Genomic DNA, 24,292 nt, shown 5'->3' with positions numbered 1-24,292 from the left:
CCGTCATTAGCCGAGATTCGGGAGATCGTTTGGCCGATACTCACGGCCAATGAAACCAATCGGATACTAAACGCCTCCCAGGAAGTACACAAGCCCGAAAGCCTCACTCCCATTTCCACATCCGATTTCCCATGAGACGTACAGTCCCTTCTTCTTAAAGGTACAGCCCCATGTTTGTTAGGTGTTGGCTGCGGTTACACTTACAGCTCCTTCCCATCAGACGTACAGCCCCTATTATAAGGCTAGTCCCCTTTCAGTCAGCCAGGTTACTCAAATGACTGACCTCACATTTAGGGGTTTGATCATCAATACATCACGTTCGTGATCTGAAATTCCTCAAGTTCACAGTCACCCTCATCCCTCAGAGGGTGAATATCACAAGATTCTTAGAGTTACATCCATTCTTTCTTCACCCTGATTTCCACTGGTATATGTTATTTTCTGGTGCAGCAAGAGGTGATCTGAAGGGAACCTTTCGAATACATCAGAAGCGGTAGCATTAGAAGACCTTCTTTATGGCAAGCTACATCTGGGCGAGGCAGCCACCAATATCATGGCTCCATATTCCAAAGAAAACAACGAGGCGAGGGATTAGGTGACAATCAGATAGAGGTTCTCGTATAGAGGTGACTCTGGTATCACAAGATATTCTCCGTCAAACTGGAAGAAAATTTATGCAGCCAGGACAGGCTCTTGTAAGGCTCAAAGCCCGCGGATCCGAGTCGAGCAGGTGATGCGCATTAGTTTCTCCTCGAAGTGCTGTTGATCGTGGAACGCCTGAGCTCTGGGTCCATTTCCAAAACCCCTTGCAGCTCTACTGTAGACCGACCTCATCCGCAAGACTGCATTGTCCCGGACCTCTTGCGGTCCATCTGGGACACAAAGTGTCTCTATCCATAAATACCGAAGACCATTGCACGTGGGATGTTGAGACACTTTCGTCAGATCTTGGGGCTTGGCTTTCCGCCAGAGTCTATCGACACTTGATTCATCCCAGTCGGTTGGCTGCTGAGGGGCAGGAAGGGCGGAGACAAGACGTGCCATCTTCCTGATTTGACATAGGGGCAGTCTTATTACTGCGCGGATATCTGAGACCTTCCAACCACCTAATATTGATTAGAAGCGAGGCTTGAGACTACTTGAAAAGCCAAAACGAGTCCTCAGGTTCTTACACGTGTGATATAGCAGTATACTGCATGTCCTTTCCAAATGAAACAACCCTCAATACTGGCCCAGAGCCACCATTCTCGAGATACAGTATAAGAAAGATTGTTTATAGCCCGAGCTATTTTCTCAAAGTCGGGTCTGATGAACTTGCAGTTACATCACGAATTTGTATGCTTCGTTTGATACGTTCCACCATCCATAGTTTGGCTTGACACCCTTGATCACTAGTAATCCAACGATCGTGCGCCAGTCGCTCTGTTGGAAATGTATGAAGGATTGATTTATTTATTTAAGTAGCTATGAGAGTGCTGAGAGAAGGCTACTTATACCTCTATTCTGCCACCATGGCGGGGTGGCTACAACACAGGTGCTGCAGCAAATCTCAACACGCTCCCAGGAAGGGTCCCAGACATATATTGTCCGTCGGATGGCAAGGTCCCAACAGTCAAGGCTATGTCTCGCTTTGACTGGACCAAGGTATATTTTTGGTATATTTGGCAGAACGTCAATGGAACCCAGTATAGGTAAGGCAAGGCTTCGACTCGATTTGTGCATACCTGCAATAGAAAGGAGTTGTTTTGGCTGAAAAGTGACGGTTCACTCCCATGATCTGACTACGTTCTAGGCAACTAACGTTCCCCCCTCCTCCTCCACGCATTCTTCTCTCCTAATATCAGCGAGCAATGCGCATCTTTCCAGCGGTCTTCTCCATTGATAGTATGGCTCCGTTCTAACAGTGCTATCCTCGTCCTCTTTCGTTATTTTTCAGAACCTAAGACTCATTCCCTTCTGATCAGGTCGTCGGTCAAAAAGACGGCAATGCCGCGAGGATATCAACCCACATCCCAAAGAATAAAGTTTCTTTGCTGCAAATTCCGTGACATGTTCTCGCCTTTCGAGAGATCTCTCGGAACAACCATCTAAAATGCTGGACCGCTGGTTGTTGCCATGCGTTGATCAAGTAATCCAGGATTTTATCTGATCTGTTGCTATCCAAAGATGTAGGGATACATGTAAAATCAGTCGACTAGGATACTTTGGCGAACTGGCCTAGAAGATAGAAGGTTCATGTCATTGCAGGCTGAACTGCCCTCATCGAAGTGTTTGCTGAGAGTGTGCATGAAGGTTGAGGAGGTTATGTTTCTCGTGAAGGACTCATGGAGGACTTGAGTTTGCTGGTACTAAGGACGGGAAAATCTTGATCGAAGTTTCTGGAGTCGTGGATATGGGGCTTTGAATGATTCAGATGGTCTGACGTTGTGGGTGGCAGAGGTGCTCCCTTTAGAGGAACCCGGCGTCTTTTGGGAAGAGAAGGTCGCTTTGGTGGATGATGTGATCCTGTTTGAAGGAAGGGTTCCATTGGAAGACCTGAGGTCGAGCCGAAAATCTAAAGTCTCCAAAGTAATTGGAAGTTGAGTATATGTAGATGAAGGCTCCTGCAGCAAGCATAGATAATCCCACCTTCTTAGATACAGGTAGGCGAAATCGTATGCAGCAACCCCTTTGCTTCCTCTCGATAGTAACCTTTCGCCATACGCAGCCTTATCTAGACGCTCGCTCTAAGAACACAGCGATAGGAGGAATCGACGTGATTGGTATGCATAATATGCTTCACGGCAACAAGTAGCTGCTGCTGTCCTGTCAAGATCGGAAAAAATGATTGCCAATCATTCCGCTCGGGAACTACAAAGTCCCAGGCCAAAACCTAGCCTCGTTCACCTCGTCCTGCGCCCAGTCCACATCATGCGCCAAAATGACCTCCACCTCCTCCGAGGCATTCCCCAACGCCCTGATCCTTTCAAGCGTCATTTCCGTCTCATGGACATCACTGTGAATGCAACACACCTTCCCTTCCTCATTCTCCCACGTCGCAATACCAACCTCCCCTTTAAGAATCCTCCGATCATGGCATGCATCACCGGCCAGATAGACCCACTTTTCCGGCCCGATTCTCGCAAGAATGTTGGTGTGCCCTTGAAGATGGCCCGGCGCGTCGATTAGGTAGAGGCTACCGTCGTGGAAAAAGTCGATGGCGTGCGGGAAATGCGCCAGGGGTTGCCAGCGGGCTGACCGCAGATGGGCGCTCGAAGAACCTTCTTTCTTTTCAGTCCCATTTGTGGCGCCATTCTTTGTCGGGGCCGAGCCAAGCGTCGCAGTGCTAGGCAATTCCAAGACGCGTCCTTCGGGCAGCAAATCCGGTTCAAAATGCGCGTGTCCGCCCGATGACTGATCCCCGCAGCCTTGCAACAATTGCAGACTCCCAGCACCCACTACGAAGTTGCTTTTCATGAACAATGAAGGCGTGCCGATGTGATCCCAGTGGACGTGGCTCAGAATGATCCAATCCACCTCATCCGGCTTCAAGCCCCCTTGCATGAGGCTTCGAACTACGTCATGATCGCTGCTTATTGGGTGCCGCGTCTCGAGGTGTTTTTGAATCGGTGAGGCGTATGTGGAGAGCGGGTTGCGGAGTCCGAGGTCGAAGAGGAGACGGGTGGGAGATGGATCATTCTCTGTAAGTGTGCGAGGAGAGGGATGCTGTATTAGGAATGACAATGAGGGGACGGTGCGACGGGCAGAGGATGATGTGGGAGTGATAAACAAGTGACTTGGGAGTGTCAAGGTGCCGCTGTGGAGGGCGGAGATTGTGACATAGTTTTGCTGAGGTGCGCGGCGAGGAAGGAAGGATGGTGAGGGCGACATTGTTGTCGCGTATCTGAAAGTGTAAGAGTCTAAGAGACGGCTTTACCTGACTTTGATTATGAGTCCAAAAGCATAAACTCTTCGAACGACGCGATCTCCATCTTGGGGCCTGTGCGAAAATTGGGGAAGCGGGGTACAATGCAGCAGGCGCTTTGTTTAGCCGCACCGCTCGGAACACATCCCAAAAAGAATCCATTGTCTCCGACAATCACTTGATGCGCATACTTGAACATCAGAGCGCTATCTTATATGAGTCCCATGTATGGTAAGAAATGTAACTGCAGTCAAAAAGAATGTTTTACGCCCCGACGACGATCTTATTGCAAACAACGGCTCAATTATCCGCAACATACCTGTACACACTTCTGCAATCTTTGCCCTTACACCTATCATCCATGCTCGCCGCCTCATAAGTGTCGATCAGGCCTTGACTCAGCGGGAGCCTTGCGCCAACTCTCTCCCCCAAATTGATTGCCATGTGCAAAACGCCCTTACAAAGCTCGATGGAAAAGCCATTCTCAAAATCTCGTTCTGCTGAGCTATTAGGGCTGATGCCTTTGACGGGGTTCTGCTCTATGCTATTGTACGATCGCCCGGTGCTAGAGTTGATGACGCCTGCCAGCACTTTCGGATCGAGGCCGTAGCGGATTCCCAAGTTCATTGCTTCCGCAGTCCCAAGCATACAAATGCCTGATATGTAGTTATTGATCTGCTTAGTGGCGAGTCCTGCACCCGCGCCGCCGCAGTGGAAAAATGTTTTGCCCATGGTCATCACGATGGGCTTTACTCTTCCGATGACGTCTGTAGAGCCGCCTGCCATGAACGTAAGAGTAGCTGCTTCGGCGCCGGTGGGACCACCGGATACAGGGACATCAGCAAAAGAGCCAAGAGCGGATTGCGACACGGCTTCAGCAACCTCCAGAGACGTTGGGACGTCAATAGTACTGCATTCGATGAAAAGTTTCGGCTTCGAAGATTTTGAGATGGAGAGAAGGCCATTAGATTGGTCGGTAAAGACTTGTTTGACATGTTTCCCCGCTGGCAGCATAGTTAAGATGATGTCCTTCATGTCTGTCAGCGAGCCGATTTCTATCGGTGCATTGTCGCAGCTTACGCTCTGCTCGGAAACCTCCTTGGGGGTATTGGCGACCCTGATCAGTCCCTTCGTCTCACCCACAAACTTGTCCAGCACAGACTGTACGACCTCGCAAACCACAAGAGCCGAGTCAGCTGAGAGTTCTGATCGCAGATTCTTAGCCATGCGGTATCCCATGTTGCCAAGGCCTGTTAATACTTTAGCCACGCGAACCAAGTGTACTCTTCGAAATCCAAAGCTATGAGACATACCGATGAAGCCATACGTGACCGCAGGGAGTTCACCGTGACCATTGGTTACTGTCATGGTGGATGGTGGTGTCTCTCGAAAATTGGATTAGAGAATGTGGGTGTTGGCGGGGAAAGTTGAGGAGACTGATCGTCTGTAAATATTTCTTGTGGTTAGAGCCTTACGAAAAATAGCCGAGATGACGGTTGTGTTCGATAAGTCGTGTTTGCGGGGTGCAAACTAAATTCGACCCCAATTTGGAGAAGATGGGGAAGGTGGGGAACCTTTTCTCTGAACATCGGAAGCTTCGGCAACCTTGCAGTGCAGATTGCCAATCAACAATAATACAAAGCCATCTCCTCATAAACAGCTCATTGACACGTCAGTTGGCCAAAAAGCAGGCACCCCAACAGTGAAATTCGCAAGTCTAAGAATTTGAAATACTGCATCAACATTCTTTTCACTCCCACCGTTTATCCACCCAAGCCTAATTATCAGCCTCTCTTCACCATGCAATCCTCATCAGATATCGAGGCTCTCCATAAGCAGCTTTTCGACGCAGGCATCAAAACGCGCAGGGAGGTAGTCGGTGATGCATACGTCGACAAAGCGCTGGCAGGCGGTTCGAGTGATTTCGCGAAGCCGATGCAAGACCTAGTGACTGAGATGTGCTGGGGTCATGTGTGGAATCGTCCAGGACTGGACCGCAAGCAGCGCAGTCTCTTGAACATTGGCATGCTGTCGGCGCTGAATCGAGGGCCGGAATTGGGGAATCATATCAGGGGAGCCATCAACAACGGACTGACACCTATCGAAATTCGAGAAGCGGTGCTTCAAGTGTCGGTATATTGTGGTATGCCGGCGGGATTGGAAGGATTCAAGATTGCGGAGAGAGTCATCAATGAAATGACTGCGGCTGGAGAATACAAGCCAGAGAAGGCCAAAGCTTGAGGCGTGCATTGGGCTTGAGCTTGGGCTTGGGCTTGGGCTGGGGGACAGAGGATTAGCGGTGGTGTATACTTCTGGGCAGGCCAAGGGTATCAGATGGATGCTTTGAAAACGGTTCTGTCTGGATGAGCTCGAAGGATGATGTTGTCCTTCTATTTACATGGAGCGGAGTTGTGACAGGCCATTGTTGATTTTCACTACCGCCAAGGCGCTAATAGAATTAAGCGTTAGAAGAGGGGTAATTGTGACTGGTGCCAAGACTTCGTCAACTTCATTCAGGGGGCGGAAATTCTCTTCCTTGACAATCAATTCATAATTCATATAGTGCACTGCTGTCCCTTCAAATTGCTAAGAATATTCGTCTTCATGGCAACGCGTCAAGATCAATTGCCGATTCCTTACGTGTAATGATTGAGATATGTTCCAATGGCGGATGGCGAGCTTCCCACAATGACACCGTGAGGTCCGCAGACCGACAACCACCTCGCCTCAAGCAAAGCATTTTCGTATTGAGCACCATGACTCCTAAAGCATGAGTACCAACAAGAAGAAGAACTTCGATTGCACACTTTGCCCTCGAAGCTTTGCCAGACTTGAGCATCTTCAGCGCCACCGAAGATCCCGTATGTATTTGGGATGGATTTTGGCGGCTGAGCGACAATGAACTCATGGCCAATATAGATACCAAAGAAAAGCCCTTCCAATGCGCAGTGTGCCCTCACGCCTTTACCAGAAGGTCAGAGACAAAATTGCATCCTTTGAGGAGGTCTAATGCTGAGAAGTTCGTAGCGACCTCCTTCTACGACATAAGAGATTGGCACACTCCGCTACTAGTCCTACACTTGGCGCAGCTCAATCACCACGTTCAAGATCTTCCACTTCCACCTTTCTTGGTTTGGGAGAAGAAGAGCTGCCAACAACTCCATCCCGATCAGATACATATCAACAGATCGTGACCGATGAAGCGATCTACCAACGTAGCTCCATCAACACTCCTTTCAATGGACACCAGATCTTTTCTCCATCTGCACAGTTGTTGGGACAGGATGACATCATGCCGGATGTTGATGGTATGACCACTTTGGATGGTGAGCCAAATGCCACGCTGCAGGTCGCTCAGCCATTCACATCACCCGGCCTCCATCTTGAAGATCAGACCGCAGCCTCCCAGATGCTGCCATTCGCAGATTTCGATGATTATCTAATGTTGCTTGACAACGCTACTCTACCTACTCAAATGTTCTCAACCATCTCCCAATTCGAGCAGCCTTTGCCCTCTTTTTCGCCAGATCCAATGATTTTGATGCCAGATATTCTTCCGCCGAGTTTCAGTACTAACGCTGACGCAAATTTGCGGCTGGTAAACACAGATCAAACTGGCTTTTCTCGTTTTGGTTCTCGACTGCCCTCATTGCAGCCAGAAGAACTGCCAGAAGGGCATCCAAAGGAACGGCCACAGTCGGCTCGTCCTTCCGAAAGAAGCCGTAGCTCTTTGTTGGAAATCTCAACTCATTCACGGACAATCCTGGGTAGTCGACTCGAGCGTTTTCGACGTGTTATCCCGAAGTCTTTTGTCCTGCCGACCCGCCACGCTCTATCACGGTATCTGGGCGGCTATGTGACAGGCTTCCACGAACATCTTCCTTTCCTCCACATACCCACCGTATCGACTTCGAGCGCCTCCGTTGAGCTCATCCTTGCTATTGCAGCTGTTGGTGCGCAATATTGTAGAGAGCCTGAAAAAAGCTTGCAAATTTTTCACGCTGCTGAGGCAGTTGCCATGGAGTCTATCCGTGAGCGAGACTGTAGAAACGCGAGGCCTTCAGGACTGAATAACGAATATTTGCTCTCCAGATCCCATCATGGTCAGGATGCTTCGCCCTATTCTGAAGCTGACTTTCAGACCTCCGCGGATCTACTTGGGAAGCCTATTGAAACAGCACAGGCCCTCTTGCTCCTCATGGCCATGGCAACATGGTTTGAGCATACGACTCTGGCAAGGGCCGCAATGACTATGCGAAGCCAGCTAGAGAGTTTGGTCCATGATGAAGGATTGGGACCAGAGCATCTGGTGCAAGACACTAATTGGGAGCATTGGATAGAGCATGAAGGAAGCAAAAGGACTAAGTTCATCATCTATTGCTTCTTCAATCTTCACTGCATTACCTTCGACATCCCCCTCCCTAATACTGAACCGGACACTCGGAATGGATCTTCCCTGTAGTGAAGCGCAGTGGAAATCCACTTCTGCAGAGGCTTGGATTCAAATACGCCAGAAGGAGAAGCCTGAGCCAAATTTCCAAGGCGCCTTCACCAAACTTTTTAATGGACGCAGCAAGGATAGCGGGACGACCGACGTTTCTACGCTTGGCGGGTACATCCTCATACACGCATTGGTCCAGCATATTTGGTTCATCCAGCAGATAGCCCGTTATACTCTTGCAGGGTCTGAGCCCTCACCGTTAGCAGATTTGATCACGCTCGAACACGCGTTGCGATCGTGGCAGACAAGCTGGGCAAGAAATCCCGAGTCCTCTGTTGATCCGTTGAGCCCTCACGGCCCACTCTCATTTAACTCTTTGGCATTGCTGCGCATAGCCTACATTCGTATCAACGTGGATACTGGGCCCATCCGATCACTGCGCAGCTGGGATCCGTCGCAGATCGCAATGTCAATAAAGAGGAGCTCGCCAGTAGGACGAGGTAAAAGGATGACCAGAGCTGCTTTGCATTGTGCCCATGCGCTAAGCATACCCATCAAATTGGGCATCAACTTTGTCGCCCACACCCAAATGTTCTTCTGGTCCACGCAGCACGCTCTTTGTTCTTTGGAGTGCGCCCTCTTGTTGACCAAATGGCTAGAGTCAGTCACGATCCCTATGCCAGAGCCTCCTCTTTCTGTAGAGGAGAACAAGCTTTTGAATTTTGTGATGCAAATGATAGCTGAAACGGAGTATGCCGCTCCTCCGGAGCAGCCAGTAGGGAATGGGAAACACCTTAGTGCCGCAGTAGTTCGACTCTGGGCAAAGCTTTTCCGATCGGACAGCATCTGGCAGATGATTGACGTCATTGGAAGGTCACTAAATCTCTATGCAGACATGCTAGAGCCTTAAACTTACGAGACTGTTGCATGATCAAAGTCTTCGATATCTTAAATGGTCAGCCCTCGTTATAGCCCGTGGGAATGGCCAGATTGATGGTTCAGCAATGAATACCGACTTCAACAGTTGAATCTGAGTTGGCAACAAAATGACCATGTACCCGTTGTAATTAGCCTCATACTTAGAAGGAGGAAAACTGTCAGTTTTACACGCCTCGAACTGCGTACTTCTCCCCTGTCGCTGCAAGCTGGCTGCAACCGGTGGGCTCCAGTGACTGCCTTTGGTCAAGCTCCATAACCCCGAATCTCGCAGTGCGGGGAAATCTCAACAGCGGTCGGATCTAGACTTTCAGTGTGGGGTAAAGTCAATTACCACCGCCCCGACTCTGAGGTATCTGGGGATGGAGCTTGGGTGGCCGCGTTTAGCATTGATCACGGGAAAAGTATGAAACGTCGCTGGCCCTGAGCTCCAATTTGGGGATTGTGGCCGAGCAACGCGTATTTGTATGGAATGCCGTTCTCCACAAAAAGACCCAACGCTATCGGTCTCGACGACCAACAGACTCATCGTTCCAGACAACCGACAATAAGACTGCTGTGAGTATCGCTGGTATCTACTCCAGTTTCCATTTTCTCTTCACCTTTTATACACAGAAGAATCTGAAGCTCGAAGATATGGCGAAGAGAAATCGGCACACTTCATACATCACCATCTTTGCAGCGATTGGCTCCATTACCTATGGTAAGATAGGTCAGGCAGGATGAAAGCATTGAAATCTTCTAACACCAGCCATCAGGCTACGCTGCAAGTATCATTGGCCAAGTCATTGGACAGCCTCAATTTTACAACTACTTCGCCCTTGCGCAGAAAGGTCCTGGTCTGTCTCGGACAAACACGATCCTAGGTGAACCATCTGCATACTGTTGCAACCTCTCTCGCTCGCTTTCTCTACTAACACAGACACAGGCGCGATGAACGGCTTGTTCTTCGCTGGTGGCGCCTTGGGATCATTGTCTATTGCATATACCGCGAGCGCTTTTGGAAGGTTGCGAACAATTCAGATTGCTTGCATGGTCTGCATTCTCGGCGCCGCTCTGATGGCAGGCGCGGCAAATGTCGCCATGTACCTCGCAAGCCGCTTCATCATGGGCTGGGGCGTTGGTCAGATGGTCTGTGGAGGTAAGGCCCAAAGGTTGCTACGTATCCGGCGCCGGCTAACACTCGCAGTTCCACTCTACCAAGCAGAGCTTTCTCCACCCAAGCATCGGGGTTTCCACGTAGGACTCCATGGAATTGCTCTTGGGTTGGGCTATGCTCTCACGGGTTTTGTCGGTTTCGGATGCTACTATGACTCAACATCATCATTCCAATGGCGATTTCCCTTCGCAGTGCAACTGATACCCACCTTGATCTTACTGTCTGGCAGTTGGAAGCTACCAGAAAGTCCTCGATGGTGTACGCCATTCAAGTCTCTTCTTCCAGAAGGTTGCTGACGGTAAAACAGTACTTATGAAGGGACGTAACGACGAGGCTTTCCAAGTCATCCAGAGGCTCCACGCTCAACCAGATGACCCAGACGACACCTTCGCTCGCAAAGAATTCTACCAGATGACCCAGCAATTTGCGCTAGATGAGCAGAAAAAACAAAATCTTGGGGTTGTACACTGGTGGGATTATTTCAAGAAGGCGAGCTACCGGCGCAGAATCCTGATTGGCTGTGGCGCAACACTCAGCAGCGCGTGCTCTGGTAATCTTGTCGTGAACAGTAAGTCGATCATTGCATGCCCCTAGGTCTGAAGCATGCTAAGCATCGGCGTCGGAAACCAGACTACCAAGTCACTCTCTACACCGGGCTCGGCATTACAGGCGGGATTCCAATCCTACTCTTCGCAATCTGGAACATCGTCGGCATGCTAGGCAACATCGTGGCCGCGACCGCCCTCATGGACCGCTTCGGCCGCAAAATCTGCCTTCTGATAGGTATCGCGGGGACAGCCACGTGTCTGGCGTTTGAAGCCGCCCTGACCAAATATTTCGTTGGTCAAGAGACACCAAACAAAGTTGGACTGGGCTTTGGCACTTTCTTCATTTTCTTTTACGTGGTGTTTTATGCCACGTTTATCGATGCGCAACAATACGTCGTCGTTTCAGAGGCTTTCCCTATGGAATTCAGAAGCATTGGTGTCGCATTGAGCCTTTTTGCCCAAACGGCCGCGGCGGCATTGTTCGTTGGCGTGGCGCCTGTCAGTAGGTCGACACCGAACCAGTGGTCACTGCAGCTACGATACTAAAAGTAGACACAGGCTTTACTCACATAGGCTGGAAGTTCTATCTTGTCTTCATTTGCCTCGATGTCTGTACCTTCACATTGGTTTGGGTGTTTTTCCCCGAGGTGCGTATATCTTGCTCATAGTAGCTTTGCCTCATCATTACTGACTTGCATAACAGACCAAAGGCCTTTCACTGGAAGAGATCAATGAGCTATTTGGTGACCCTGTCGCCGTTCATATCACGCATGACCAGGAAGATGACCTCGATAAGAAGATTCAAGATATGAGTCTTGTGGGAGTCGACTATACCCATGAGGAAAAAGCTTGAAGAACAGGATTTTTCTTCAAGTAGTGGATTCGTTGGAGTCTCCAAGTGAGGTGCCGCGCGTGGCAAATTGTACATATCGAACTCGCAAAAATCTAATGAGCTGTAAATATCTGCTGCATTCGGCGTGATTGTCACAACAGCTGATGTAGAGATGCGTATCCTTATAGCATGCCTGACGTTTCTCTCTTATTGAATTCATGTGCCGAGAAGATAACACGCTTTAGGTAATAGCGCTGTCTCTCACAGGGCATTGGTAGCCTCCCTCTATGCCTAGATCAACTTTTCGCGCTGCCCAATGATCAAAGGTATGGTATAAAGAAAAGTCAATAGATGATCTCACTCTTTCCAATCTCCTCCCCGCTGCAAATTCACTAAGAACTCACCGCCTACTCAACTCGCCCAGCCCCGACGCCTCCAAATCCACCACCAATTTCCCCCCTCTCCCTTCTTATACGCCTCCACCAACTCATTTAACGCTTCCAAACTCCATGTCCTCACCCTCGCCCTAACATTGCTGCGCGCCGCCAATTGCAGCATCTCTCTCGCGCACCGATTGCTCCCAACGAGACTACCCACGATCTCGACGTCTTTAAACACGAGATCCTTCGCGCTGAAAGCGAACCCTTTCTCCGGAAACGAGACTACCACACACCGACCATGCGGACGCAGGAGCGACATCCCGAATGAAAAAGCGGCCTGGGATTCCGGCAGGATGAGAACGGCCGGGATGCCGCGCTCGGAGGGCAAGGACTCCGCCCCCGTCGACTCAGCCAGGGACGCAAGAACCGCATCGGCGTCCGTGGTCCTCGCGTCGAAAATGTGGGCGGCGGCGGAGATCGGGTTCGACGCAGCTCCGGGCCAGCCGAAGCGGAGCGTCCACATTATCGACACCGATGACCCGATAGCCCATCTCGAGCGCGAACTGGACGCCCAAATGGCCCAAACCGCCACCGCAGCCCACAATGCCCACCGCATCACCAGGCTGCAGATTACAGCGTTTCAGCGCCGCGAAGACCGTCAGCCCCGCGCACATGAGCGGCGCGGTCTCCACAAACGACAACGCCTCCGGCATCGGCACGACCTGTCTTGCATCGACGAGGGTGTATTGCTGGAAGCCGCCATCGCGCGAGATGCCGTTGTTGCCGGCCTTAGGGCAGTAAACGGAGTAGCCGGATTCATCCTCTGTGTTTACGCATTCCTTGCAACGACCGCAGGGATGGTACGCGCGACCTGGCACGCCGACGCGGGTGCCGATTTGGAGGGTGCTGGAGGCTGGGACGGCGGGGCCGAGGGCGACGACGGTGCCGGCGAACTCGTGGCAGGGGACCAAGGGGAGGGTTTTGCCCATGGCGCCGGAGGCGTAGACGGCGTCGGTGTGGCAGTATGAGGCTGCGTGGACGCGGATGAGGATATCATGGCCTGTTGGGGGGAGGGGGGATAGGTCGGGTAGTGAGTTCGTAGGGGGTGTTAAAAGCGTTCAGGACTTGGGCCTGCATTGTGGTTGGAAGCGCCATGTTTCGTAAGAGAGATGCTGAAAAGAAGAAAAGCTGTAGCTGAGATAGAAACTCCGTAGGGACCAAAGATTGTGACAGATTGGTCTAGCAATTCAGATTAACGACATAGAATACAGTTTTGAAAACTGGACGCTGAACAGAGTTTCGGGCAGTACAAAGCCGGTGGGCAGCCCCAATTTGGGGACTGGAGATATTCTAAAATGCAGTAGTAACCCTCGTACCAAAACATTGGGCCCGGCTACTGGCTCCGATCGATCATGTTTCGAACATTTCGAAGAACCTGCAGTTCTCACAGTCTCAAATCAAACTCTGTGTTTGCTCGGTTGTTGAGAACAGAACAAGCTCACTGTCGTACTTGTGGGTTTTCCGTCTATATCTCCAGAGTATCTTTCGGCAGATTCTCTCTGCTGCTCGAGTGCGATGCGTGAATTAGGGTGACTGTAATCAACAACGGTATTTTCAACCTCCGTCTCGATGGATTTGCAATCAACAGCTCCCTACGTTTCTACTCCCAGCTTTACACAAAGGAGCCCATCAGATCCTAGGGAATCTCTGACTCTGATATTTGCAGCAACACCTAATTACCGCTAAAGGCGACAGGAGATCTGGGGTCGGCAGACTAATACCGCATTCAAATTCAGAGGTGGAACGGCGGAGTCGGATATCTGGTAAGTGATCTTACAAGGCTCAAGGCCATTGACATAAACGTACGTCAAATCATTGGATAGAGGAGATGATTGGCTGGCTGCAATTAACTTGAAATTAGATCCTCGGTGTGGAAGTGGTGAACAGACTGTAGTCTGGGGAAGGTGCATTTGGATGGCCTGGCAGCAGCTCTCCGCTTATGGTGAGAGTATCCAACAATGATTTTTGTACCGCGTTGTACACGGGCAGCGCATAGCGCTTGTTGCGGACGAAGGCTATGCCTCAAATTAAAGCCCGGTCGCACATGATGTTATCGCGTGTTTCTCGTGTCGACTCAAGCGACACTCTCAAGCGCTTCGTGCCTATGGTAGCTCACACGTTGTTGCATTACCCTGTGTTATTACTATATCTAAGCCAATACCCGCGATAATGTTCTCCCGCTGTAACCTCTCCAAGTGCTATTACTTTCTATGTCATTGCTATTTTCGCAGTTGAAGATGGGACTCATTCCTTGGCTAGGGATCATTTCCCCGAATCTCTGTCGCTTCATCGCTAGTATTGGATGCTCCACAAGGCCTAGCATTGCCGACAACCTATCAAACGTCCGACTTGCTTGCCAACGGGGTCCCTCTTCAAACAATCTCAGTTCCCACAAATCTTTCATCCCTTAGCCGAGGGGGACCACAATCATCCGCACCTTTCAATCTGTCGGAAGAGAACGATGTGATATTTGGATGCAGCAGCGCAAGATAAGGCCGTCGCCTCGATGCCAGCTGCCGAGCCGCATACCGAAACATGCCCACTGATTCGAATATCAATACCTTTAGAGATCGTAGCATCGCCAACCAGGGAGTTCTCCTTCCTTACAGGTTCATAGGTCGTAAGCACTCGACTTGTAGACTTGACCGCTATAATCATCTGGGCTCTGCCTGATAGCTAACGTCAATGTACAGCGGATGGAGACTGCATCATCGAATTCTCCCACGCAGCTAGGGTTTAATCCGACCGCGCGAGCTTGCAAGACATGAAGTAGGCAGCCTTTCGTCTGATAACAGGCTGCGTGGAGTCACAGGATCAAGGCGGGATTGCAAGTGGCTTAGGTCAGTGCACGTACTGGGCCGTTAGGTTTGTAGAGCGTATGCTGACCGCCTCTAGGACAACAGGGATCTTTGAGCTGGACGGTTTAGCAGTATGAGCCGACTGTGCAATGTTCCGAGCCCAGTGTGAGAGCCGCAGACATTCGATTCTGTCCCCTAAATCTGGAACGGATACCCGCGACGACGAAATCAGAGGTGTTCAAGCCTCCCTTGCAGGATTCTCCCGTGGCGCTTTCTGATTCGTGAAATTTCCCTTCCTACTTCAGGTTCTCACGGCAGTCTTGCTTGTCGTACGAAGCTGACGAGATATATAGCCGAGGGCCAGTGCAACATTAGTGTCGAGGGCACCGGTCCACCTATGATCACAAAATGGTATAGGGTGTGGGGTGCCGCAGTAGCTGCTGTTGGAATGTGCGCCGTTGCCGGCAAAGATGGCGTCGCGACAATTCAAAGTAGGTTGTATGTTCAACAAATATATCTCCAAACCCTTTTTTAAGCGGTCAACAGATGGTACCTCAACAAATTCCGTGAGTGTCAAGAATGGAAATGAGCAAAATGTTGTCAGAGTTACTACAGCATGAATTTCTCATACTGTGGCAAAACGACGTTTGGGAATAGGACTTGTTTGTCTTGTATTAGATCGCCACAGTGGGACTGAGGGTTAGTGGGTTTCATGATATAGCCGCTGTTTCAGGTACCCTAGCAGGGGTAGGAGACACCTGTTCACTACGAGCTAGATATCCACCTGTTTTGCACCTGTCAATGGCTCTTCATTCGATTTCGTCTCTTTCAGATCCGTTGCATACTTTTTGTCCCACCCACCCACACCTATATATAGCTAGCTACCATTTCACTCCAGGTCTATCCCATAGGCATGGGAGTTTCTCGGACATGGATGAGCAGATGAGCACGTTCATTCAAGCAATTAAAGCAAGTAGTTTAATTCGTTACTATACTTTGTTTAGAAGTCTTGTAGACTTATGCACGCGTCGCAGTCACTACTCATTCTATGAGCGGAGAACTATTGCATCGTGCGCTGAGTGAGTATGGTTGTGCCACATGTTGTTCTATGGCTTTCCAGTAACTGGCGGTTGAGCGCCCCGGTCATGTTTGTTGAAAACCTGACATCAAAATGAAGCCCACGGAGAGGGTTCCAACAATCGAAAGCTATGAGCCGTCGTTGAGACCTCAAAGTGGCTGATACAGATTGTTGAGAATCCTTTGAAGAGAAGAATGAAGGGGAAAGAAAAGGGAAACGACGCTGCGGAATCCAGCGAGACTCGAAACTAACAAAGGAAAGAAGCCAACCCACCAGGAGATCAGCCTGATAACCTTCACGTTCGTCCATCATCGTTAGCAAAAGCAGCATCATTTCCCTTCAACTGCACATCCACCACCTCCGTTTGGGGTTTTCCAAATTCCGGCCTCCACCCCACCGTCCTCTCTAACTTCAAAAGCTTCTCAGCTTCCTTACCCTTCCACCAACTGCCGTTCCCTCCAGGGAAGCTAAAGCGATCCATGCTCTCCGGCTTGATGTGAACACTGTACCCGGGCGCCGTGGGCGTGACATGGAACCCATTGGCGATCTGTGCGGGATGATAGAAATGTTCGTGCAAGGCGTCGATGTACTCGAGAACGCTACGGCGCCCGCTAACGACAAGGTAGTCGATTGTGATGACGTGTTGGGAGTACTCGGGGAGGGAGACGCCGCCGATGTGCTAGAGAACCCACCAATTCAGCAATCAGCACGCCGAAATCACGTTCGAACGCGGCTCCGACCCCCTTTTAGAAAGAACGCGACATAGCCTACCGGATGCAGCGGAACGTGAAACTTTGCCGCCATCAACATAACAGCCATGACCTCATTCAGCCCACCAAGACGACAAGCATCCACCTGGACGTAATCCAGCGCCTCGGCTTGCAAGAATTGCTTGAACATGACGCGGTTTTGACAATGCTCACCGGTGGCAACCTTGATATTGTATTTGCGTAGGGCGGCGCGGATGGTGGCGTGGCCGAGGATGTCGTCAGGGGAGGTGGGTTCTTCGATGAAGAGAGGTTTGAATGGGGCGAGGTGGGCGATGTAGGATTCTGCTTCGGGCACGGACCAAATCTACAATGAAAAGGTCAGTGGTAATCAAGGGAGTTGAGGGAGCTAGGGTGGGTAGGGGATTGAAAGGTGTACTTGGTTCGAGTCTAGCATGAGGATATCATCCCAACCGTTGACCTCTCTAAAGAGCTTCAATCTACGAAGATCCCGCTCGAGATCTCCCCCGACCTTAAGTTTGTATTGGTGAAACCCTTCAGCCTTGGACTGTTCTAGGAGGCCTTTCATCTTCTCGTCTGAGTAGCCTAACCATGAAGCTAGACGAGGATTAGTATCTTTGATTTCAATTAAGCAGCTTAGTCTAGGGACTCGATGTTCTGGATACCTGAGGTGCTGTAAATAGGAACGGCTTTATTCTCCTCCACCTCCTTCAACCTCTCAGCTCTCCCAAGTTCCTGGTTACGAAGCAATTCAATACCCTCCTCAGGCGTGAGTGCATCAGTGATGTATCGGAAATCGATGCAGCGCACATACTCCTCTGGCGACATCTCTGCCACCAGACGCCAAACAGGTTTACCCTGAGATTTCGCCCAGAGATCCCAAACGGCGTTGACGACTGCAGACTGCGCGAGGTGTACAACACCCTTTTCAGGGCCTACCCAGCGCATCTGCGAGTCTGAGGCTAGATAGCGCCATGTATTGCCCATATTCGATGTCAGGGATGCTAGAGATCGGTTCACTAGCAGTGGAGCAAGCATGTCGATAGCTGCGCAGACGAGGTTGTTGCCTCGCCCAATGGTGAAGCTCTGAAATCGTGTCAGCAAATGGGCGACAGCAAAACCGCTGGCAGGCTGTGGACTGACCACACCATGGCCCTCATACTCAGAATTAGTCTGTAGTACACAGTATGGATTTGAGAAGTCAACCGCCCCATTCATGGCATCAGATCCCTCGTCTTGTAAAGATGTCTATACGATTGATCAGAAAGATTGCCGCCAGCGATTGAGACATGTGAAATACTGGGAACCTGATGTCCCGGGTGTAGTATCCCGTGATGGTGATGGATTCGAAGTCTTTACTAAGGCTATTCATTTTGACTCCCTTAGCGCCACTGGCCAGAGCCGTGGGAGGTGTCATTGCTGGGGTAACGGATGATGCTGATGTGGTGAGGGTGGTATGCAATGTTGGAAGGAAAAGGGTCTGAAAATGACCTCTTTCAGTCAATGGAGTGTCGGTCTTTAAAGAAGGTCAGGGCTATGTCTGCCACGGTCCGCTGCGCAGATTAAGTCTTATTCGGATTGTCCAGGATATCTGTAGCTGTACTGGAATCGCTCACATGCATGAACAGATTTTACAACGTCGTACGAAAGCCTGGCGACTAACATAAATGACAAACCTAGTGTGGGACAAGATTGAAGATAAGAAAATACGGCTAGCCAGTGACATGCTGGAATCGTTGAACCCTTGAAGCGTGATTATGCATGCTGCACGATAATTATTTGATAACTTGCATGATGTACATCCAAAAAGATGTTCCTGCATTGATGATGCTTTGAGGACGCGCGGGGTGTTATTCTTATGTTGATGTCGTGTATACAAGGCTTTTTCCTCACGGCAGATATAACATTCCAATTTCCATCTTTGCAACCTGCCTCTACCATCATACCGGAGCCACAATTAAAAGGTACTGCCGGATGATGTAGTGGAGTATTAGTCAAGATTGAGTAAGGGCTTCAGGTGGTGCCGAACCGGGACCGTGGGAGCTGTGTCCGTCCCGAGAACATGGTTACCTAGCTTCGCTGATCCGACAAACTTGCATGAACTGTGGATACTCGGTTTCATCTCTCGTCTGCTGGTCTTGAAAATTATCTGGACGCGTAGAACTTACAGCGGCATGTCTTGACCCCTTTTCTTGATCGCTTGCCAGCTTCATCCCATGTGACGAGGAGGCGGATAGGAGAGCTTGACCTTATTTGTGCGCCTGGAGGGCTTAGAACCACTTTTATGGTTGAAGCGGCTGTATGCTTCATTTTGTGGGCATCCACTGTCGAAAAATCAGACATGCGATGATGAGAATGCTTTGAATTATCCTGCCCAAGCTCCCCTTGGGCACATCTGATGTATATCCTATTAGGATGGCTGATCCGACAAAGTGGCTGGGAGGCGGCTGTGAACCAATAACCAACAGATTTTGACATCCTCAAGGATACGTTGTAGGCTTGTCATAGTAGACGGCTTCCTTTAGAGCCCGGTTACGGTTGCAGAACGTTATCGTAATCCGTGTTTCTAGCAAACTTAGGTCTGTAATTTCGGAGCAACTCGGTGCGAGTTGCCTGTTCAGCGAGCTCGCCAAGAGCCTTATCGAGCTCGTCACGTGTAGATAGAACACGTAGTAGTGTAGAATTGTCTTCTGAGAGCGGAGAAGTTGAACTGAAAGGAAGCATAATAGAGGCCTTGTACCCCAAATAAAGATTCAGGCCAGGTGCCATTCCGAAACAGCTCTGTGTACTGTTGTAAGCATATTGTCCCAAATAATCTAACAGGGCGTTGTCCGAGGTCTCAAGGCAGGACTCTTGGCGTTTACGGCTTTTGGCGCCGCCTCAGCATCCTAGCATCGCTCACGAGTTACAGGCGCAGCATTCATAAAAGGATGACATGGAATGAAATGATTTTTTGCTTCTGAAAGAAAACCCCAAGTCATGGGGACACCTCCGGTCCTTCACCTCTCTTTCTTCGATCTCCTACAATTTGAATCATTTACACTAAGCTCTCTGACTCCTATGATTACAGCCTTCGCGCCCCGAGCAACATAGTCCACTTCTTCTACCAACCTTTATACTGCTCTTGCGTAATTCCAGTCAATTCCACCAACCTTGCCTCCTCCCACTCAACGCTTCCTCCTCGTCCTCATCTGTTTCTCGATCTTCTTCTTCTTCCTCCTCTTCTCTTGCAGTATCTTCCCACGCCATTCCCTCCTCGAGTCCTCCTTCTCCTCTTCCTCCTCCTCCTCCTCAGTCTCAGTCTCAGTCTCAGCTTCTCCCCAAAGCTCTACTTCTCCACCCTCAACCACGTCCACTTGCTCATCGTCTCCACACTCAGCGCTCGCCTCCTCCGCCACTTGACTACGCTGATCCTCTAGCAGCCATCTATCGCTGAGATCCCGCCCGCCTGTCACTTGTGTACCAATGAGTGTCACTCCGCAACGTTTGATCGTTGTAGATCTTGAATTCCTTTCCCCATTTCTCGTTCACCTCCTCCAACAATTCCCACCCGATACCCTGCGGGTAGCCATAGGATCAAGCGCCGAACTTGGCGTCAAGATCATGCCGACTTTAAAGGTTCTAGATCATGGGCAGGATTTCGGCAACACTCATCGGGGAACCAGCCGCCTGATGCATGCCAACCCACGCGGACTGCGAGCTTCCTCACCCACGCGCCAGCCTCGAAGGGTGTACTATAAGTTGTTGGCTCGACACCATCCGCAGCTCCAAATGACACAGTATGGACCTTTGCACTGAGGCGGGCCGGGATGTCATGGGTGTAGATGAGGAAGGTGTTGTGTTGGTAGAAAGTCTCGCGGGCTTCTCGTGCGATCTGAGTGTTTGAGGCAACTTCAAACATCCACATTATCGCCCTGTCCGTGAAGGTGTCGCTCCGAGACAAGCTTTTAAATTGTGTATCGTACTGTATTGGATGTTCCACGACTATGAGGTTGAGGTGTATGTGGTCGCGGATCTCACGTGGTAGGGTCAGAAATCCGACTTGTTGTCGAACCTCGGTAGCGTTCATGCGCGGTGACGAATTTTTTGGGGATCCGCTTCGGTCTGTTCGCTTCCAACGCCATGCTGGCTATCCAGTTCTAGGTGGGCGAAGCTTTGAGGCAAATCTGTTAGAGGAAGATCTAATGGATGTACCATTGTCATCATTGAAAGGAAGTGGGCCTTAGGAAGGTAGACATACTCATAATCAGAAAAAGAAAGAATAGAGAGCGGGATTGGGGTCTTTTTGTAGTAAGGAGCCCCCTTCTTGTGGAAAGCCGAGAGTGTCCATGATCCGTGCTCTTCGACTTCAAGCCGGCAATGTTCGCTCTTAACGTGTCAACAATACCGGCTTCCAGTCACACCCCGACCTTCACCCAGTACTAGCTTTCCCTTTCATGTGAACAAGAACGCCTGACCAGTCTCATGCCGACCTTGACCGAATGCTGGTTTCTTAACATGTTTTAGCCGAGTCTGACGACGTTGCATTGGCCTTTCTGCTGACGACATCACCCAGGAGGGGGAACTGGAAGAGCGTACCCAGGAATCAAGCTTGTAAGGCAAGCAAAGTGCACGGATGTTGCTCATAGCGAACATTTTGCGAGCACTCGAACATCCATCGACCGAGACCAAGTTCATTATTGCGTTTGAGTCTAGTTCCAAAAGCCCCCCACGAGTAGCCATTCGAGATGTAAAACTTGGTGCATTGATAAGGCATTTCTGCGCTCGTCGGTCAGTCGCTATAATCAATACATGGGAGGTTGAAGTCCATACTTACAGTCGACATATTAACGTAAGTAGAGGGTGTGTAATTCGCGGTCTTCGGAGTCCAACAAGAAATTTCAAAGTGATATCTTAAAGTCACTCTGCTGAGCCACGACCGTCCCAACGTAAGTGTCGCCAATACATACAGTGAAATGCTAAATCTTATATCTGTCAGAGAATCTCAGTTCCCATTGGAGCTCGGCTCTGTTAATACGGTCTACCTCGGGGGAATAGCTTCAAGGATGGAGTTGACAAGAGGGGCAAGATAGATGTTTTTTGAAGAAGGCGCTATAGCGCCGAATGCTAACCCGTCAGCGATGGAGAAAAAGGTTGCAAGCTGATCGATGGCTTCAAAGCAGGGATCAAGAAACAAAGCGCTGGTATTTTACAGTACCGTCTTGGGCGGACTTTGTTGCCGCTGCGAGTTGCTCAAGTGGTCATCGCAGTCAGCATCACCTTGGTTTCGATCGCACTACGCGCAGGTATCAGGATCAGGAGATAGTTGCAGAGGGGATTTGGTGGTAACAGTTGCCAGTGGCATTGAGTTTGTGCTACGCCAAGCGCTAGCCCGGAATGCACTAGTGCAAAACTCACTGGAGCCTCATGCCAAGACTTTACACTGCTTAAGGGCTTTAACCAAATCTAAACCCACATTTCATAGATTTCAGCCCAACCACGCTACATAAAAATGATCTAGAAACAAGCTAATAAATTTATAGAATGTATAGAATGTATATACGGACCGTTTGGTGGCCACATTTCAGCTGATTCAGCAATCCACTAGATTGCCAAGCTTCTCCGTTGGAAACTTTAAAAAACCTCTGCATATGACCATCTCCTCATTTTTATGGCTGATCCCACCACTCCAGCAGGTACTGCGGCTGTCCAAATGCTCCTCCTATATATCCTGAAGTACCGGAACCGTACAGGGAGCCATTGGTAGACCTGCAGTGGGCCACCCCCTGAGAGCCACTCTTATGGACACCTCCCATGGAAAGCGCCTTTACATATGGCCACCAAATAAATACGACGTGCCATTTTATCATAGTGACAGGAATAGTACTGAGCAGCAGTAAAAACAGTAGCAATAACGGCTTCCTCGACTTGGCTATCATCCTCCATCATAGTAGTGTATATGACTCTATTATGGCCCTGGATCCACGATGTAGGCTCGAGCGCACATTGCCAGCCAACCAGCCCTGGACCTTGTTTGCTGGCAAATGTGATAAACCCGTACATTTGACTCTTGGCAATAGGAAATTGTTGATTTGTAAGCATAGAATATGAGAATGTAGTAACCAAACGGTAGTACGTGTTTTCATGACCTAGAATGTTGGAAATGTGGGTAAAATTGGTTGAATTTGGTTGCCAAAGGGGCCCTAAGAGGTGCCATACTCGTGACGTCGAAAGTGTGGGATTGATTGACTTGTGACTCAATTTACTTACTAATTCATATACAGAACTGCAACGAATATTCTTAGAAATCTTCATCGTCATCATCATCATGTCAGCTAAAATCTCCTTTCTCAACCTTTCGATATTCAATGGCGAAAGGCTCTCGTGAGCCGTCCCTCTTCAGTTCTTGCGCATCACCTCCCCAGAAGGTCCACATCCCTTCTCTCTGAACCTGCCCTCCCGCTCAAAATACACTATCCCGCTCTATATCTTTGTTCCAGATAAACTTGATGAGGGCAGAGCCAGAAAGCTTCCCGTGGTCGTTGACTTCCATGGCGGGGGCTTCGTACTTGGATCTTGTCACGAACAGACCCCGTTTTGCGCCAAGCTCGCAAGAGAGCTCAGTTGCATTGTTGTGGCCGTAGACTACTGTATGGGACCAGCGAGCCAGCATCCTGCAGCGTTAGAAGATGCTGGGGATGTTTTGAGCGCGGTCCTAGATGCAAGGGCGCCCGGCTACACCGAGCTACGGAAATCAGTTGCCAAAAAGATCGAAGGGGATAAACAACTTCGGCTGAAGCGTGATATCGACCTCGATAAATTTCGTATCGCCATCTCAGGCTTCAGCAGTGGCGGTAACATAGCACTAAATCTCCTTCTTTCGATATCACCACCACAGTTGAAGTCGGACTGGCCAAGTCGGTTCCCTTCAGACTTCCCCCACCCCATACCGCTACTCCTCTTCTACCCTTCGTTCGATTGCCGTCAGCTCCCATCTGAGCGGACACGACCAGCTGGGCTCCCCGTTTTTAAAGGCCTCGGGGCCGACGTAAATGACATGCTCATGCCAACATACCTGCCACGAGACCAAGCAGGTCATCCGCGTGCATCGCCTGGTCTAGCAGATTTAAAGGGATTGTTGCACGACCAAGCAAGGATGCTGCTCGTATTACCGGAGCTTGATTCACTGTCAGAACATGGCGAAATATGGGTCAAGAAGGTGGCGGAAGCGGGAAGAGGCGATGAGTTGATCGTGGAGAGATTCAAAGGCATGAAACATGGATGGATTCAGGTGCCAGAGAGTTGGCTGTCTGGGGAGGAAAAAAGGACGAGAGTGGAGATCTTTGATTCGGTGCTCGCATTCACAATGACTGCGTGGTGGAAATAACGAAAAGATAAAAGCACTGAATGACATTGTGCTTAGCTTCTTGCTATAAGGCAAGCTATCTA

At 49.9% G+C, this 24,292-nt stretch overlaps 10 protein-coding genes across 10 annotated transcripts; 5 read left to right on the top strand and 5 right to left on the bottom strand.

Moving 5' to 3' along the window:
- Nucleotides 1-2,850: 2,850 nt before the first annotated feature.
- Nucleotides 2,851-3,870, bottom strand: HO173_009727 (uncharacterized protein; the record flags this gene model as incomplete). Its single annotated transcript, XM_037311616.1, has 1 exon — nt 2,851-3,870. One exon carries the CDS (start codon nt 3,868-3,870, stop codon nt 2,851-2,853), a length of 1,020 nt encoding a protein of 339 aa, XP_037161563.1.
- A 334-nt stretch (nt 3,871-4,204) lies between these two features.
- On the bottom strand, nt 4,205-5,272 carry HO173_009726 (uncharacterized protein; the record flags this gene model as incomplete). Its single annotated transcript, XM_037311615.1, has 2 exons — nt 4,205-5,154; nt 5,218-5,272. 2 exons carry the CDS (start codon nt 5,270-5,272, stop codon nt 4,205-4,207), a joined length of 1,005 nt encoding a protein of 334 aa, XP_037161562.1.
- Nucleotides 5,273-5,704: 432 nt separating this feature from the next.
- HO173_009725 (uncharacterized protein) lies at nt 5,705-6,145 on the top strand (the record flags this gene model as incomplete). Its single annotated transcript, XM_037311614.1, has 1 exon — nt 5,705-6,145. The coding sequence occupies one exon, from the start codon at nt 5,705-5,707 to the stop codon at nt 6,143-6,145; it is 441 nt and encodes a 146-aa protein (XP_037161561.1).
- A 529-nt stretch (nt 6,146-6,674) lies between these two features.
- HO173_009724 (uncharacterized protein) lies at nt 6,675-8,366 on the top strand (the record flags this gene model as incomplete). The annotated part of the gene is made up of 3 exons (XM_037311613.1): nt 6,675-6,765; nt 6,824-6,878; nt 6,932-8,366. The coding sequence occupies 3 exons, from the start codon at nt 6,675-6,677 to the stop codon at nt 8,364-8,366; spliced, it is 1,581 nt and encodes a 526-aa protein (XP_037161560.1).
- A 375-nt stretch (nt 8,367-8,741) lies between these two features.
- HO173_009723 (uncharacterized protein) lies at nt 8,742-9,212 on the bottom strand (the record flags this gene model as incomplete). The annotated part of the gene is made up of 1 exon (XM_037311612.1): nt 8,742-9,212. The coding sequence occupies one exon, from the start codon at nt 9,210-9,212 to the stop codon at nt 8,742-8,744; it is 471 nt and encodes a 156-aa protein (XP_037161559.1).
- A 705-nt stretch (nt 9,213-9,917) lies between these two features.
- HO173_009722 (uncharacterized protein) lies at nt 9,918-11,841 on the top strand (the record flags this gene model as incomplete). The annotated part of the gene is made up of 8 exons (XM_037311611.1): nt 9,918-9,984; nt 10,040-10,147; nt 10,210-10,422; nt 10,471-10,698; nt 10,748-11,008; nt 11,071-11,490; nt 11,547-11,635; nt 11,692-11,841. The coding sequence occupies 8 exons, from the start codon at nt 9,918-9,920 to the stop codon at nt 11,839-11,841; spliced, it is 1,536 nt and encodes a 511-aa protein (XP_037161558.1).
- Nucleotides 11,842-12,553: 712 nt separating this feature from the next.
- On the top strand, nt 12,554-14,154 carry HO173_009721 (uncharacterized protein; the record flags this gene model as incomplete). Its single annotated transcript, XM_037311610.1, has 3 exons — nt 12,554-13,222; nt 13,997-14,062; nt 14,122-14,154. 3 exons carry the CDS (start codon nt 12,554-12,556, stop codon nt 14,152-14,154), a joined length of 768 nt encoding a protein of 255 aa, XP_037161557.1.
- Nucleotides 14,155-16,431: 2,277 nt separating this feature from the next.
- HO173_009720 (uncharacterized protein) lies at nt 16,432-18,281 on the bottom strand (the record flags this gene model as incomplete). Its single annotated transcript, XM_037311609.1, has 6 exons — nt 16,432-16,815; nt 16,908-17,210; nt 17,283-17,461; nt 17,530-17,950; nt 18,008-18,112; nt 18,165-18,281. The coding sequence occupies 6 exons, from the start codon at nt 18,279-18,281 to the stop codon at nt 16,432-16,434; spliced, it is 1,509 nt and encodes a 502-aa protein (XP_037161556.1).
- Nucleotides 18,282-20,465: 2,184 nt separating this feature from the next.
- HO173_009719 (uncharacterized protein) lies at nt 20,466-20,933 on the bottom strand (the record flags this gene model as incomplete). The annotated part of the gene is made up of 1 exon (XM_037311608.1): nt 20,466-20,933. The coding sequence occupies one exon, from the start codon at nt 20,931-20,933 to the stop codon at nt 20,466-20,468; it is 468 nt and encodes a 155-aa protein (XP_037161555.1).
- A 2,238-nt stretch (nt 20,934-23,171) lies between these two features.
- On the top strand, nt 23,172-24,230 carry HO173_009718 (uncharacterized protein; the record flags this gene model as incomplete). The annotated part of the gene is made up of 2 exons (XM_037311607.1): nt 23,172-23,227; nt 23,363-24,230. 2 exons carry the CDS (start codon nt 23,172-23,174, stop codon nt 24,228-24,230), a joined length of 924 nt encoding a protein of 307 aa, XP_037161554.1.
- Between the last annotated feature and the right edge of the window lie 62 nt (nt 24,231-24,292).

Source organism: Letharia columbiana, assembly GCF_014066305.1.
Source record: "Letharia columbiana isolate WasteWater2 chromosome Unknown Sc0000042_s0, whole genome shotgun sequence".
Taxonomy (NCBI): Eukaryota; Fungi; Ascomycota; class Lecanoromycetes; order Lecanorales; family Parmeliaceae; genus Letharia; species Letharia columbiana.
The sequence above is the reverse complement of the archived record's forward strand: the minus strand, read 5'-3'. Positions and strand labels throughout refer to the sequence as shown.